The sequence below is a fragment of the Varanus komodoensis genome, unplaced genomic scaffold, assembly GCF_004798865.1.
Source record: "Varanus komodoensis strain SLA01 unplaced genomic scaffold, ASM479886v1 scaffold2, whole genome shotgun sequence".
In the NCBI taxonomy this organism is placed as follows: domain Eukaryota; kingdom Metazoa; phylum Chordata; class Lepidosauria; order Squamata; family Varanidae; genus Varanus; species Varanus komodoensis.
Genome location: NW_025335568.1, coordinates 25,056,046 through 25,072,231, shown reverse-complemented (window position 1 = coordinate 25,072,231; position 16,186 = coordinate 25,056,046). Strand labels below are relative to the sequence as shown.

The window sequence follows — 16,186 nt, the reverse complement described above, 5'->3', positions numbered from 1 at the left end:
CACCTATGCATACTTGTTTCACCACATATCTACATCTGAATAGCTCTCTTCCACTCCCATTATTCAAGATGGTGGGCATGGGGTAATACTGCTTCATCCTCCCAACAACTCTGTGAAGTAGACAGAGAGGTAGAGACTTGTACAAGGCAGTAAGTTTAATTAAAAACACCTCCTATATGGAGTGATCCTTTGGGAAATTTATCCCAGATTTACCACCAGATGTGGAGGCTTTTGCTCCCCCCACTGCCAACAGCTGTACAAGGGATCCTTACCCTTCACTTGCATTTCTCACCACCACCATCTACGACCTGTGGGGAAAACAATCCTATTTCTTTGCTTTCTTATAGAAATACTTACATTTTATTTTCTGGCCACTCTAACTCAGAGTTTCATAACTTGACCCTTTTGTACTGCCACCAGTTATTTTAGAATACTTTAAAAATCCTACTAGCTCAATATAAAAGACTTGGGCATGAGACAGGCACCAAACCCAGAGGCGGTATGAATTATTAAAAAGGTTGCTTATTGGAGAAAGATTTTATTCACCAGAGAACAGAGTGTTACATGAAGTATAGAACTGGAATGTTTAAACATGGATTAATTAAATATCGTTGGTAACTGTACCTAATTAGAAGCTTTTTCTGGCTAACAAGTTCCTGATAGTTTTTCCCACCCAGATTCAATGTGCCTAATCTCTTATCTTAGGCCAGTCTCAGCCAGTCTCTCGGAACCAGAAATGGGCAGTCTTCCTCTGTCTTCAGCCACTCCCGAGGCCTCTGGCTCTTTGTATGCGGATCCAGTATCAGGGCTGGCTTGCTGAAGTCTCTTCTGGTCAGACTACTGCCTAACCCCCTTGGCTCTGCTGCTTGCCTGAAACAGCAGCAGCTTCTCCTCTGCACAGCCACCCACTCTAGATTCCAGGTCTCCCTGCAGAAAAATTCCCTCAGGCTGGTGTTCTCTTTCCCCAGATCTGAGCACAGTTCCCTTTAAAGAACTGCTTTCAAAGCCTCTATCATCCACTCTTGCAAGTGTCTATGTAATTTTTCTTGGTAATGTTATAGCCACACAGAAGTCACATGAAGCTTTTAAATTTAACAAAATATAAACAATCTTATACACAGCACATCTTAAACACACTCCAAATAAACCATGGAAACTGCACATACCTTAAAGCTATTTGCTAAATTAATATGCAGTAATACTAGTAATAAATACTTATGCTGATTTAAAAATAGTAATTTACATATTGTCCCTGTTAAATAGAACATGAAACATTCCTTAGCCCTATTCAGGCATGTCCTGGTCTCCATGTAGGGCTAAACTGGAAAGGGAGATGTGGGCCTTCTTAGGGTTTGTGATGACGGGAGCTTGCATGCAGATGAATGTGTTTACAGACTTTGTGTTCTTCAGACCTTTGTGTTCAACCTGTGAAGGTCTAACCAAATGCTTTGGTGGGGAGACTAGGGCCAGGGCTCTTGTATGGACCTACATTCCCCTGTCTAATTTAGCCCTCCACATGAACAGGGTTTCTGTAAACCTGAGCCTATGGGTGGCAGTGGGAGGGTGTAGGAACCCTGCTGTTTCAAAGTGCAATTGACATGTGTACTTTTCATATGAAGCTGTTAAGTCCGCTTTGCCAATGCATGTCATTTTTTTTTCAAATACCTTTTTTCTAGCCAGTGCTGGATTTGGGGGATGGAGAGGCTTCTTTGCTCAGACAAACTCATGCCAAAATTCCCATAGCTCCTTCTTAAATCACTTTTGAAATAACTCACAGCTGCATGCCTTAAGTGAATCTCAGTGCCCTTTAGCCGCAGCTTACCATGTGAAACTGGTCTGTACAAACACAGCGGTAAGGGCTTCGTAAGGGCTGCTTGTTCTAACTCTGCTGAGGCAAGTCTAAGGAGCACAGGCTTCAATTTTGCTAAGGAAGTTTATCTTCCTCAATTGTATATGACAAACAGGCTGCTGGTGATAACACAGGGCTCTTCTTTAGATAACTAAATCTAAACCACAATAGTATAAATAACAGTGTAATCATTTTGAAAACAGTTTTAGAAGACCAGTGTGTTGCTGTTCTTTAAAAAAAAAACCATGCTTGCATATCTGGAGTCAACCCATTGTGTGTAGCAGGAAAACTTTTCGCCCAAGCTTGGATCACTGAAGTTGGGCAAACTACAAATTCCTATCACTTTACCTTATTGCCTGCTTCTCTCCTCTCTCCACATCTCAAGTGTTAAGGTGATAACCCTAGAAAAAAATGGCAACAGTTGCAGAGACCAAAAACAGACATCTTTAATTCTCAACATGCTTTGAGCCTAAACTAGTAATCTTGCTTATCACCTAATCTGTTAACTATTTAAATGTTTAAAGAGCAGACATGTCAAATGCATCCAAGAATTCAGTGTTAAACCCATCATCTAAGTTGGCCCTTAGGCTCCTTGCCAGGTAATGGGAGTGTAACTGCTTGTACAGACTGCAGAGCTAGTAGCTAACCAAGAAGTTGCTAGGTTGTTCTAAGGATGATCAAGCACTTCAAACATTCTGAAGTGTTATATAAATCCCATTATTTGACACATGATAATTCTTGTGCCACATGTTTAAGATATCTCTACAGTGAGTTCCTTGATCACAAAGCAGGTATTGATTAGTGCTAATTTGATCAAAGGTGAGATTTTTTAGTTCCTGCCTCTGTTGCTCATACACAGATCTGCCATACCATTACCCACTAATTAATGGACAGTCAAGATAAAGTTATGTGTTTTTCCAATCAGTTCCCTTGGTGGGTTATAAATCAAAGAAATATGTACATAATATACATAATTAATTCAAGCTCCTGTTAAGCACTTCATGGAACTTCTAAAATACTGTGATTTCTGTGGAATACATCCTTTTGGTGAATTTTATGCAATGTGCCATTTCCCTCCCTAGCTTTGTCTAAGAGCAACAAGCCGATTCACACCATTATCCTGAATCCTCATGTCCACCTTGTGGGTGATGATGCTGCCTGCATTGCATATATACGGCTCACTCAGTACATGGACGGAAGTGGGATGCCAAAGACTATGCAGTCAGAAGAAACACGAGTTTGGCACCGTCGTGATGGAAAGTGGCAAAATGTCCACTTTCACCGTTCAGGATCACCAACAGTACCTGTCAAGTGAGTAAAAAAATGACCATGCTTGGGTTCTTGCCAGCCCATCCAATTCTTAATTTTCTTTACTGCCTACGTCTAATTCTTCATTCCATGATTTCTTCATGTCTGTCCCTTGTAGCTGCTCTGTTTTGCTCACTACCAGTCCCCTTTATCCATTCCAGTAGAAATTGCATTGATAGTACCAGAATGGGGATCTAAATAGGGATCTTTCTATTCCAAGTCTCACATTCTTTCATCATAATTATCTGTTTGCTTGTACATTGCTTGTCTACAAGATTGTGCCCCAAATGTTAAACAAGGGAACAGTTAGAAGTGAGCATGCTATTTGTAGTTGTTTCATTGCACTGGTGGTAGCTTATGCTAGTGCCAACATCAATTACATTGTGCAAGCATAAGTTACCTCGAGTGCAATGCCAATAGTATTTGCAGTAGAGGTAGTTTACACTACAACAATGTAAATTATGTTAATACTAGTGCCAAATAGGACACTGTCCCTTAGTGTCAATGAAGATAACCATAAGATATATCAATACAGTTTTGCTTCAAGTAAGTCATTTACTAGAGCAAGTAATGAGGATTTGTAACATAATACATGCGACCAAGCAAAAAAATAAAATAAATTACTGCTCTGCACATTTCATCATTTTTTACAGATGTGTCAAATCAGCTTTTGAAAACATGAGAACTTGAATTTGAAGATATGAATATACACAAATTCAAGAGCAGAACTGAACCCACTGGGCTGTTTTAAATTAAAAAAAAACATTTCTAATATTAATTAATTTGACTGGGGAAGTTAGCCACAAATTCTCCCTTTATTGAGTCAACAGACTGAATCAAAATCTGTAGCACCCATCTGTTCCACAGTGTCTGTCTACTTAAATGAGTGATTAACTGTCTAGCCTTCAGACCAAACCTTCACACAATTAGTGCCAAAGCATACCAGGAACAGGGAAGCAGCTTTGGTGCTTCAGTATCCAAAGAAGAAAATTGGAGATATGCAGTGATTTCAGCTCTGGATGAGTTTTAAATCTGTTCTTGGGGTTCAGTATAGAACCTTAGAGATTCTGTCCTGTGTGTTTGGCAAGCACAGATTGTCTGTATGCAAGCCAGGAAACTATAGGCAGGATTGCTAAGTAAACTGTAACTGTATTCAGAGTATGTATGCATTAATGGCTGGAAATCAGAGTTACATCAAGTGAAATCTGATGAATACTGGAAACACACAGTGTTCATTTGCCATTCTCCATCTGCACTGCCAAATAGGTGCATTTGGAGCAAGTTCAAAATTGAGAGTGACTAACAGGAGTATTGCTGGCATGGACTTCCATTGCACAGCCATGGTCCTTCAAGAGGTACAGAAATATTCCTTAGCTCTTTCCATCATATAAAACCAAAGCAAGAGTCATGGTTTTAATATAACAGAACTCTCAAATACCTTCTGAGCTGAACAAATCTACTGCAGGAGAGGACACCTATGTATTTGAAAACCCTCTCTTCTGGATTCTTCTTTCTGCCTAAGCATTAAATGCATATGGAAATACAAGGCTGAATTTGGCCAGACTTCTTCGGATACAGGTCTTACTCTCTACTGTGAATCTAAAGTAAGGAGTAAAGTAAAGTTTACTAAAGTAAGGAGAAGCAGTCTTACAACCTATTCCAACTTGTTCTTGGGTCTACTCTGAGTCTAGTTTTTGTTGAGTCTGATTACATATAAAAATGGAAGACCAAATGAACTAGTTTAGATGTAGTATACCCGATGTACTAAAGCATAGCTTTAAAAGCTGGGTACGAGCATTGGGCTCATCTGCTCCTTTGTCACTGCTCATTTGCGACATTACATTGTCGGAAAAAGTTGCTTTACTAACCAGGAATGTGGTTTAAGATTCTGATTGGTAAACTGTAACAGAAAATTAAAGTTACCACAAAGGATGCAACAAAACTGTTGTGTGAAGGGAGGAAGCAAAGAGGTGGAAGAACATACAAACCTAACATCCATTCCTGACTTACAAACTATGGTTTATTTTATTTATTTATTTATTTATTTATTTATTTATTTATTAAAACATTTCTATGCCGCCCCATTTGCCGAAGCCTCGGGGCGGCTCACAACATAAAGTTAAAATACAAAAAATAACAATATAAAGAAGTAACAATATAAAATAAGTAACAATATAAAATAAGTCACCCTGGCCAGATAAAATAAGCACATACTATTAACAATTAAAATGACGCTTAAATAAAAAGGTCTTCGCCTGGCGCCGAAAAACAAATAGCGATGGCGCCAGGCGGACCTCTCTGGGGAGCGCATTCCATAGATTGGGCGCCACCGCAGAGAAAGCCCTCCTCCGAGTACCCACCCTCCTAATTTCTTTCATGGAGGGTTCCCGGAGAAGGGCCTCTCCCGCAGATCTCAAGGGGCGGGCGGGCATATATGGATGTAAGCGCTCCTTCAGGTTCTACTGGGCTCAATCATTTTTTGCCTATTTGGGCACTGTGCTTGAAATTAATATGCAGAGGGGGAAGGGGGCGTGACATCACAGCTGGAGGATGGGTTTGTTAGGACCTTGCCATTGGTTTCTGCGATGATGGAGTGTGACTATAAACAGTCACTGTGCCAAACATACAAACGCACATGAACAGGTGTCAACATGCTTTCCCACATCACTGGTTTGTCTGAATGCATCCTATGCTATGTTTCAACAAGTCCCTGTTCTGCATATACCGTACATATACTACATATCTGACTGCTAAAAAACACTCATGTACAACTTGTATCAATTTTGAGTGAAAATTAAGTGAATATTGTAACTTGAATATCAAAAAGTTGCAGTTACTGTTTGATTTGTTTGATTATTTCTAAACAGTTTAAGAAAATGTATTTGGAAATACTTAGCAATTATCTACAACTGATGTTGATTTCTCTCCCCCCGTCCTTTTTTCTTTTTGTGTTTCTAGCTAATTGTCAGTGATGCCATGTCGTGTCCTCCGCACTCTGCACTTGGTTGGCTACCATCTTGGCCATCCTTTTGCGCTCTTCATGCATGTTCTTTGAATGCATGAAGCTGTGAAGTTTCTACATGTGATACATTTATGATACATCATTTTGTTGTATATTCCATTGGTACCTTTTGTTTACACTTCAGTGAAAGGGGTGTTCCATGCAAACAGAATATGGAAGTACAGGATAAGAGGATGGAAAATTGATACGTCTGACTAAACGCAGAATATACTTCTCATGCCAAATTATGAATAACTTCTGCAACTGCAACATATAGAAATAGCAGTTTAAAATAACTTTATTTTAATTTTCATAATTTTCTTTCTAGCTCATTTGCTTTTAAGTATGAAATATTGCTTTGGTCATAGTAGAAATAATGAAATTTCCAGGAACAGCAGCTTTGTAATGAGTAGAAATATTGATGTAGACCAAAGCATTTCTGTAGCCCTGGGGTCACAAAGAGTCATCTTTGCTATGTAATGAGTCACTGTGTATAAACTGGAAAAGAATGATACAGTTTGTCAAGTTGACCTCAGTAAAATTATCTATCACTGTTCTTGTCTGGTTAGCGAGCCTTTTTAAAAAAATCATTTCTTTAGCTTTGTTCTAACTATACAGGGGAAAAAAGATATTTTGAAGTAGTCTTTCTAGTTTGTCATGAGCCAAGCAATGAAAAGATAAGACAGTTATAGGTGGTTAAAGGATAAAATATTTTTTTTATCATTTTAAGGATGTACAGTACATTTATTAAAGCAAGTCATAGAGGTTTTTTTAACTGATGCTATAGTTACGATGTGTGGTAATTTAGGACAATTAGGCCTTAAAAACTTAGTAACAGAAATTTACTTGTCTACATTTTCTTTGTAGGAATTTATTACCTAAAAAAACCTACCAGGAAAGGGTGTTTTCTAATAATACTATCATGCTGTTACCATAATAATTTTATCCATGTTCTCATGGCTTATCAAGAGCCTTGAAAGAAGTGGAATAAAGCAATTATTGCATCTTCATTAATTCCTGTTGCTACACATCCACCTGCAAAACAAGCAGGAATATGTTCAGCATCAGTTTAGAACAGATAGTTCAGCTGATGCTCAATTGTTTGTGTTGTATAGATAAGAAATCATATCCTGCAAGCACATTGTCCTTCTCCTTTAAAAATAAGGAAAATTAATTTGCTTTTTAATTTTTTTATTATTATTCTCTTTCATTAACAGTGAGACTATCAGTTTTCTGTAACACTGTATAGCGCATGATATTTGATCAATGTTCTTTTTAGTAAACAAAATTTACAACTTGCAGCATCATGAAATTTTTAAAGCAGAGAAAGGGAAAAATGTCCCACTTTGTATAACTTTCACTTGTCTGTACTGATTACTAATCAAAAGTGGATCTTATTCTTTCTACATTGATGTTGTTCCTAGTAAACATATGATAAAGAAATTTAAGTTTCTTTGGTGATTAATATATACATTCAACCCACAGCAATATATATATAGCAAGCATCTACAGTAAATATCTTGAGGCATATTAACCTGCCATTGGGTTCTGTAAAAAAGGCAATGACAGCATGCATTTTTTTTTAAATAATGTCTTCTGCAAAGCGGCTTTAGGTGGTATAAGTGTATTTACATTTAACAAGGTTAGATGCAGGATTTTTCTTTCATTTCTGTCTTTTTTACACCTATTACCATCGCATGTAGTGTTGCCATATTATTCTAGGTCAAGTCTGTCTTCCACTCTGAGATGTGAGAAATATTGTGAGTTAGTTCTCTGCACTCCACCTGAATTATACACCTAATCTGTTGTCATTTCAAAACACTGCAGTTTACCATGGGACACAGTATGTGTGTGTATATATATATATTTCTTGCCATAATGGTAAAGAACTGACGGATATATTTAAAAATTAATAAATTTGTGATTTCTGCTGATACTTGGCATTTGGTGTTTTAATTTGAGAATGTGGTGTGATTTTTAACCTAACAACACTCACCATCACTTCTGTAACTGTTCATAATTTACTAGCAAAATTCTCATTTATTACAAGAGGTTGCATGGATATGGGGAGCGGCTTGTATCTCAGGCTGAAAACTTTGTCAGTGTGGGCTAAGCACTGTTATCCCCAGATTCAGTACTTTACTTTGTTCCAACGAAACAAATGGCGACCATTCACTACCATGTGAACCACACTGGGTTGAGAAAGATCTGATGCCTGTCATTGACAACTCCAACTGTTAAGAAAGAAGCATGTCACTATAAGTACAGCCCAATTCTAGGTTCTGTCTCTTGGTAGCAGTCATTCATAAAGAGAGTCCACATTACATCAGCTGCTGTAGTCATGGGTTGTTCTTGTTAGATTACCCATTAAAGACAACTATCATGTTTGTCTATACCAGCCTTCCCCAGACTGGTGCTCTCCAGATGCATTGGACTGCAACTCCCATTATTTCCAGCCAATATAGCAGAATTCATTCTCTCCATCTTCCAAGTACTGGCATTTATAAGGCTCAGCTTTTTAAAGTTACCTGTTTTCCAGCAGAGTTGTATGGCAAAGAAGAGAATACAATTATTCACTGGATTTACATGTGTTCAGCAAAACTGATCCCATGGAATTCCTGAAATGTACTCTATGAAATTAGTACTTTTAATTTGGAGAAGAGAATCAATACCCTATATGGTATTGGGTTTTTTTTTTTCATTTGAGATAGCCAAAAAAAGAGCAGCATTGATATCAGCTAACTAAAATTTTCAGTATGTTGCCATCTAGTGGACACTTACTTGCTACTCCAGGGGTTCTTTTGGAAATGTTCATTAGATTAGTTCATACAGTGTTGTTTGCATTTTTAACCCACCATACAAGCTAATGAGATATTGCCTACATAAGTATATTACATACTATAAACTATATAACATTAATTCAAAAAATAAACAACTTTATCTCATATTCCCACAAAGTATCATTCAGAACTAGCAAGTATGTTAGCAGCCAAGTTAAATAAACCAGTATATCCAGAGTAGGAAAAATGCAACAGCATTTGCATTTTAGGGCATAATCCAGGTGAATTGCTGCCCACTCGACAGATGCTTGTGAGTGACCTGCCAGGCTGCTGCTTGAGAGGGCAGGAGAAGCAACAGAAGCAATGCTTGTCTTTCCAGCCTCCTTTCCATTTTAGAATCATGCTACCAGGGGCAGGGTTTTGAGAGGCAACAGAATTACAACCTGTACAGGTCTCATCCCTTTCTTGCCCAGAGACCACCCCCTTATTTCCCTCCCCAAAATTGCTCAAGGTTCTCAGGAAGGAGCCACCATGGAAAGAACTATAGCAGCTGCACGGATGCAGGGGAGGGATTAGAATTCAAATTCTCCCCAAGTCGTAGAAATGCCTACAACTCTGGGAGGAAGACTCTGACAAGGCCCATAGTTCCTGGGACTCTCTTTCAGAGGCCATAGGATCATTTTTATTAAAAGGTCTAGCTTAACATGTGAAAAGAAGAGGTATCATCTTCCTTCAAAAGATCTCACTGGACAAGAGCTTTGGCCACATGTATTTGTTGCTTAATTGGTTCATCAAACTCAGTTGAAGTTTTCAGTCTTTAGCACTTCTGCTTAGGTTGGCAGGGACAGAAGGAAGGACCCTATGTCAATAGCAGAATTCAGGGATGGTATACAAAACTCTCACAGTTCAATCCCTGGCATCTCCAGACATGGCTGGAAAAAAACGGCTGCCAGTCAGTCTTGAGAGTACTGAGCTTGATGAGCCAGTTGTCTGACCCAGTATAAGGTAAGTGTTCTATCTTCCTGAGTGTAGGAAAGTGATTAAAAGTGTATTAGAGAAATTGAAGTCTTTTGCTGAATTTGCTTAATATCATCCCTCTTCGTTCACTCAAGAAAATGTGCTGATTTTATTGCTCACAGATAGTTTCCAAGGGAACAGTGGAATTTTCCCAGGAAAGACCCTCTCCAGAAACATTCATCTTGGCCTTGAACTCTCATCTTGGTTGGATTCAATACACATAATTTGCTTTTTGGATGTTGCTCCCTGGCACCTGAACTGGGAATGATCAAGTCTCTTTCCTACAAGAAAACATATTAAAGTGAATAGGCATCAAGTTAAGATTATTTATCACAACCTCTCTGTTTTTATTGTCAAGATTCAAGAGCAATGACGGCATTATTTATTTAGTTTCTGTGCTCAGCACCCATACATGCATATAGCTGAATCCATGGCAATACATTTGTTTTCTCTTTCCTGGCAGCAACTCTGCCTTCTGTCTCTGGATTTTCATGGGAGTCAAGAAAGGAAGTAAAATATTTCTTCTTTTGGACAACTAGGGAGAATCTCTGCAAATGATCCAAAAGAGAACATAAGTAACTGAGTTGTAGCTGTACGTAGTGAGTGGCATTCAAAGTACATTTAAAACAGTCTTACTGGACTGGGCCAAATCTAGTCCAGTGAGTCAGTTGGAAGTTTACTAGTGATGCATGAAAATAGCAAGCCTCTTGGATCTGGTATCCAGCTGACTCTATAAAATCTGACCACATAGCTCAGGGTGGGGCACATGTGGTCCTCCAGATGTGTTGGACTGCAACCTGCATCAGCCCTAACCAGCATAGCCAATAGAGAGTAGTGAGTTGCATTCCAGCCAGTTCTGGAGGTCCAGAAGTTCCCCATTCCTGATTAGCTCTTGTTTTCATGAAGTGAATTGAATCCAGCCCTTCTCAATACTGTTTGCTTCTCTGATGAATGAAAAAGGGCCCCAGTTCTACCTTTTGATTCCACCTGCTCCAAACTGGTAATCCATGCTACCCACACTAGCAGATATGAATATGCAAAAACAAAGTAATGCTCATTTGGCATTGTGTACACATTTTCTTTTGAACTAGGGTCACTGACTCACTCTACACCCACATATAAAAGGGCAGATAAAGATGCCAGATAGTATGACTTAATTGCTTCAGTAGAATATACAACATGCATGGGTGTTGTATCTATTCCAGAATCGATTAAGTGCTCATATGTGTTCATGATGACACAAACAGTTTTCCTTTGCTACAGGATTTTTTTCGTTTAAGTCAGGATCAGGAAATTTGATCTGTTTACTGCATAAAATGTGACTTGTTCAGCAACTGGTGGACTATGGTTCACACAAGAGCTGCAGAGCTACTATTTTCTGTATAATATTTTGCTGTTTAATATAGTAAAATCCCTAGTTAGTTCACGTTAAAATGCAACTTAGTGAAATAGAAGCAAAGTAAAATAGGATAACATTAATCATTAAAATATTGAACACACAAGAAAACCCATGTGTTTTGTGACCACAGGTGCCCCAAAGCTGGCTCAAGGGTGGCTCTTCATGTGTGTACTCCATACCACTCCAGAATGACCATGTAAAATGAGCTGATGACAGAGAACATACATGCCAGGGTGATTCACTGACACTGTTATTTCCATTTGACTAGAATAATATGGGAAATAACCACAGTGAATGGCTGCTGCTCTTTAGATAATGGCCCCTGTTAGGATGTGATATATCTAAATTTAATCAGCATATAAAATGTTTCCTGCCTTATCTTCCATCTTTGTATTTGAAAACTGTATTACTTCAGAGCATCTGTAGGGTGTTAAATATTTCACCACTATAAGGAGGGGAGTCTTAAAAATCTATTTGCTTGATGTAATTTGTGGCTCTACTAAATGTGGCTCTACTAAATGTGCTATTTTGTGCCCTACTCTGACATACAGACAGTAAAACAAGCCTGCTGTGGAAATTAAGAGCAGGCTCAAGACTTGTAGAAAGTAGCACAATGCGACAGAAGAAGCCATAAATCTGCTGGAAGTAGCCCCTTGGCACTAATGGCTCATTTGTTTAGACTTATATTCTGACGGCAGCTGCCTTTGTTGAGAGGAGGGCAAGAAAAAGTCTGCCAAAGGCTATCATTACAGCAAGGCCATAATGAGAACCAGTGGTCTGCCGTGGAGGATCCACTCAAGAGTTACAATAGGTTTGGAAAAAGCAAAGCACTTGGAAAGGCGATGCACATTGTCCCAGTCTACTGCCTGCCCAAGGGATGCATTTGCAGCCTTGATAAAGGGATATTGTTCACAGAAAGAGATGGGATAGATTCAGTTCACTGAAAGTAGTGCATTTGACTTTACAGCATCTGCAGCTAGGGATTGTGAGGCTGTGCGTATGTTTGCATGACATGAAAAAAAGTTTCTACCATGTTGTCGAAACCCCACTGTGGTGTTCCCTCATGGTACACTTGGTATTTAGAAATCACATACAGAAACAACATGGTGTTTTATGGTTTCTCAGTACCACGATAGCTTGCTGAGTTATTTGAACCAAGAAAACACCATCATCATGGTACCAAGGCCAGAACCAGACAGCCACTTGACAATGGCCTGTTGCTACTCTTGTCAAGCAACGAACCTGAGAGCACCATTGACAGATGCTATTTTGCCCAGCTGTCAGAAGCACTCCCACTCTGCCCAAAGTTCTGTGGGGCAGAAGTGGTCAAACAGCTGGATGGTGCAGAGAAAGGTGCAATGCCACTCAGCCGATTCCTCTACCACCACCACCCCCCGAGGGAAGCCCTTCATGCGCATGAGTGGGGAGGGTGAGAATCAGCTGGGTGGTGGTATCCAGTTGTGGATGTTCCAGCTCAGCAGATTCCCCTGCTTCCCCCAGTTTTGGTCCTGCTTCCAAGCAAGATGTCCCCAACCTGGTGCCGCTAGGGGCACCTCTCTGACAAGTGTGTGTACATGCACGCGCGCGCGCGTGTGTGTGTGTGTGTGTGTGTAGAGGGGGAAGTAAATGCCACTTTTTATTCATCACTACTGCTTACCAGAAAGCTACACCGGGGGGGGGGACCAATTTGGGGATGCCTTTCTCACAAGTGAGAGCAAGAAAGGGGTATGAACAAATGGGCACTGCTGCCCAACTGATTCTCTCCCCTTCTGCTCACATCCATGAGGGACTTCTGGCAGGTACACACAGAAGGGACAGGGGTCAATCAGTGGAGTGGCACTGCTCATGGATCAGGCACCCGCCCTCCTACTCCAGTGGTTCCCTCTGCAGCAGGAGCCGAGGGTGTCTGATCAGTCTCCTGCTTGTGCAACGGAGACTGACAACTACAGCATGCCAAACTCAGCTCATGATTGTGGCTGTCAAAGAATGGTGCTTCATCTTCTCTCCCCTGTGGTGACTCCTGAGATGCAACTTGAAGCATTCAGAGGAAGAGAAATGGCAGGAAAGAGCCTGATCATCTGTCAAGTACCACAAGGTAAAGATAATCTGCAAACTGTGGTAATCATACAGTATTGCTTGTCATGATATGGGAACTCAGCCTATATGGTTGAAAGCTCTTTCCATGAATGCAAACCCAACACTCTTAAGATGAGAGAAGCTTAAAAAAAAAAAAAAAAGCTAGAAGCTTTTGTCCTAATAAGCTAGTTTCAGTTATTCTACCTATGAGCAAAGACACATGACTGGGACAGTCAGCTTTTCATAAACTTCACCATTCAGGCTACAGGTGTGTGTGCCAGGGAGGAGTGAAGCGCAGGGGAGACAGCATATTAAAAACTTCTTCTGTGAACAACATATCAAGAAGACAAAGGTAGAACATGGTTATTTTCTATAGGGGACTTAATAAAATGCAAGGAATTGCTCCAGATACAAGTATTATCTCCAGACAAATATCCTCCCTTTAAATATAATGGATTATTTGAGATCTACAGTTTTTAATGGTCTATGTCAGAAAGGACTGCACCATGATTCAAGGTTTGGGAGGATGTTAACGGTTGCAGTTTTGGATCCAAAACAAATCTAAGAAGTCATGTTGAACCATTTAGTGGGCTTGCCAACTTTCTTCTTCTTTGCCCCGCTTTTCTGATTTTAACAATAGAGGACATGCAGAAATTAAACATTTGAAACTTTCCCTTCTCCTTACTATTCACTGCTAACAAAAACAGGCTGTGTCATCCTTTGTGTGGGTGGCATGATCGCTCTTGAAATATACTGAAGAAAAATGAAGTTTTTAATGGGTACTGAGCTGGTTGTGGTCTTTAATTTTGGTGCATGGTCTTTTGCATGAAGGTCCCTGACACCTATTTGTGTCTTGATAGGTGCCTGTGGGATTTGTTAGCTGAACTAAAGAATGGCGGGGTGGGGGCATGGATAAGAGAAGATATGTCACTGCGGAGTTAATGGACCAGTTGAGAGAGAAAAGGGAAGTACAAATGTTATGCCTCTTCTGGTTCTTCTCCCAGTTAAAAACACTAGCAGAAGAGAGCAAGCATGGTGCAGCAAGCACAGGTTTTGGCCCCAACCTGGAAGGCTGCAAGTTCAGCCATGAAGCTCCCTGCGTGACTTCTAGCCAGCCACTGTCTCTCAGCCCAGCCTACCTCACAGGTGTTTTGAGGAGGCAATGGACATCAGGAGGACCATGCCAGCTGTTGCGAGCAACTGGGAATACGAAAAAAGGTAGGATATAAGTGTAATACCGAAGCCATCATCTCCCCTCTCACATCAAGCTCCCAGCCCCCAGAGCCCAAAGCCATTGTCCCCATTGCTTCTTTCTAGTATGTGTGTGTGTGTGTGTGGTGTTTAGTCGCAAAGCCGTGCCCAACCCTTCATGACCTCATAGATAACATTCCTCCAGGCTCTCCTGTCCGCCACCATCCCCCGGAATCCACCCAAGCCCACACCCATCCCCCCAGTGACCCCATCTAACCACCTCAACTCTGCCATCCCCTTCTCCTTTTGCCTTCAATCGTTCCCAGCATCAGGGTTTCTTTCCAATAATTCAAATCAAAACAGAACTCCCTCCTCCCCCACCAGCTCCTTTGGGCAAGCGCCATTTTGCGCTTTCTATTCTCTTTAGGCAGGAGCAGCGGCATACAAGGGAGGCTCTAATAGGGAATTTCCCCGCCCCGGCTACATACGGTATTCTCTCGGCGCGTGCACATACCTACGGGTCACTTCTCAAAAACAAGAAATGAGTGGAGAAATAGGTGCCCCAGCCGGAATTTTTCAGTTGTATCTGGACGGTATCTCTCGTGGAACAGGTACTTACCGGTCATTTGCTCTTCCTGGGCAGGGAGGGTTGGGAGTTTCTACTTATGTGTATTCGAAGCAGAAAGCCAAACCGCTGAGAAGGTGAATTCTCTCTCTCTGTCTCTCTCGCTCTCTCAACACGAAAGGAAAGTCTCTTACAGTTTTGTTGTTGCTGATGCACATTCCCTAAGTTTTTTGTTTTAAGGAGGGGAGTAGGTGTATCTAGATAACCCCCCCCCCACTGTTCTAGAGTGCTCTGTGTCTACTAGCAAAGGCTTCCCCTTTAAAAATCTGTTTCTGAGAAATGAGTGACTAGCCATTGCACCTCTTGCTTTCTTTTTAAAAGGTTTGTGGGTACTGTGCCCCTAGCACTCCCACCCTTTAACACCCCCCCATGGGGAATGTGCCCCCTCTGTAAAAGAAATTCCTTCTGGGTCCTATTTACCTAACCATTTCCACTCTCCCTCTTTTAAAAAGCTGCAATTTAGGCACTCAAGACAGATTAGGCCCTAGACAGATTAATCATTAGGGATTTGGCCTGTGCATCATTCACCATGCTGCCTAGCTATCTCAGATTTATGTTGAGAACTCCCAAGGGGATTGTAACTTCCATATGTGCTTCTCCTTCCAAAAGAGTGGAAGGACTCCAAAAATGAACATGCTTTTTCTGGTCAGTGCAAAATGATCGGCTTCTCCTCTAGTTGGAAAGTTTGAATCAGCAGTAGTTTCTCCAGGTCTGATGCACTCATGATGTTTTTGGACTGCAGCTTGTAGCTTAGAGGTGCTCCTGGATCCATCTTTGTCACTTGAGGCAAAGATGGGCTCAATGACATGAAGTGCCTTCAACTAGCTTGACTAGTTACCAAGCCATGCCCCTATCCAGATAGGGGGAGCCTGATTTCAATATTTATTTATTTATTTATTTAAAACGTTTTTATGCCGCCCCCATCACAACAAAGCCTCGG

General features: G+C 40.6%; 1 protein-coding gene across 8 annotated transcripts in view; it reads left to right on the top strand.

The window, feature by feature from the left end:
- The window catches only part of CAMK2D (calcium/calmodulin dependent protein kinase II delta), a 147,380-nt gene extending 139,288 nt beyond the window's left edge, over positions 1 to 8,092 (top strand). For all 8 annotated transcript variants that reach the window (XM_044429102.1, XM_044429106.1, XM_044429104.1 and 5 more), the window contains 2 exons: positions 2,932 to 3,160; positions 6,116 to 8,092. In XM_044429102.1, the coding sequence (XP_044285037.1) occupies positions 2,932 to 3,160; positions 6,116 to 6,119 (233 nt within the window). In that variant the 3' untranslated portion in view covers positions 6,120 to 8,092. The remainder of the gene's footprint in view (positions 1 to 2,931; positions 3,161 to 6,115) is intronic.
- The last annotated feature ends 8,094 nt before the right edge of the window (positions 8,093 to 16,186 follow it).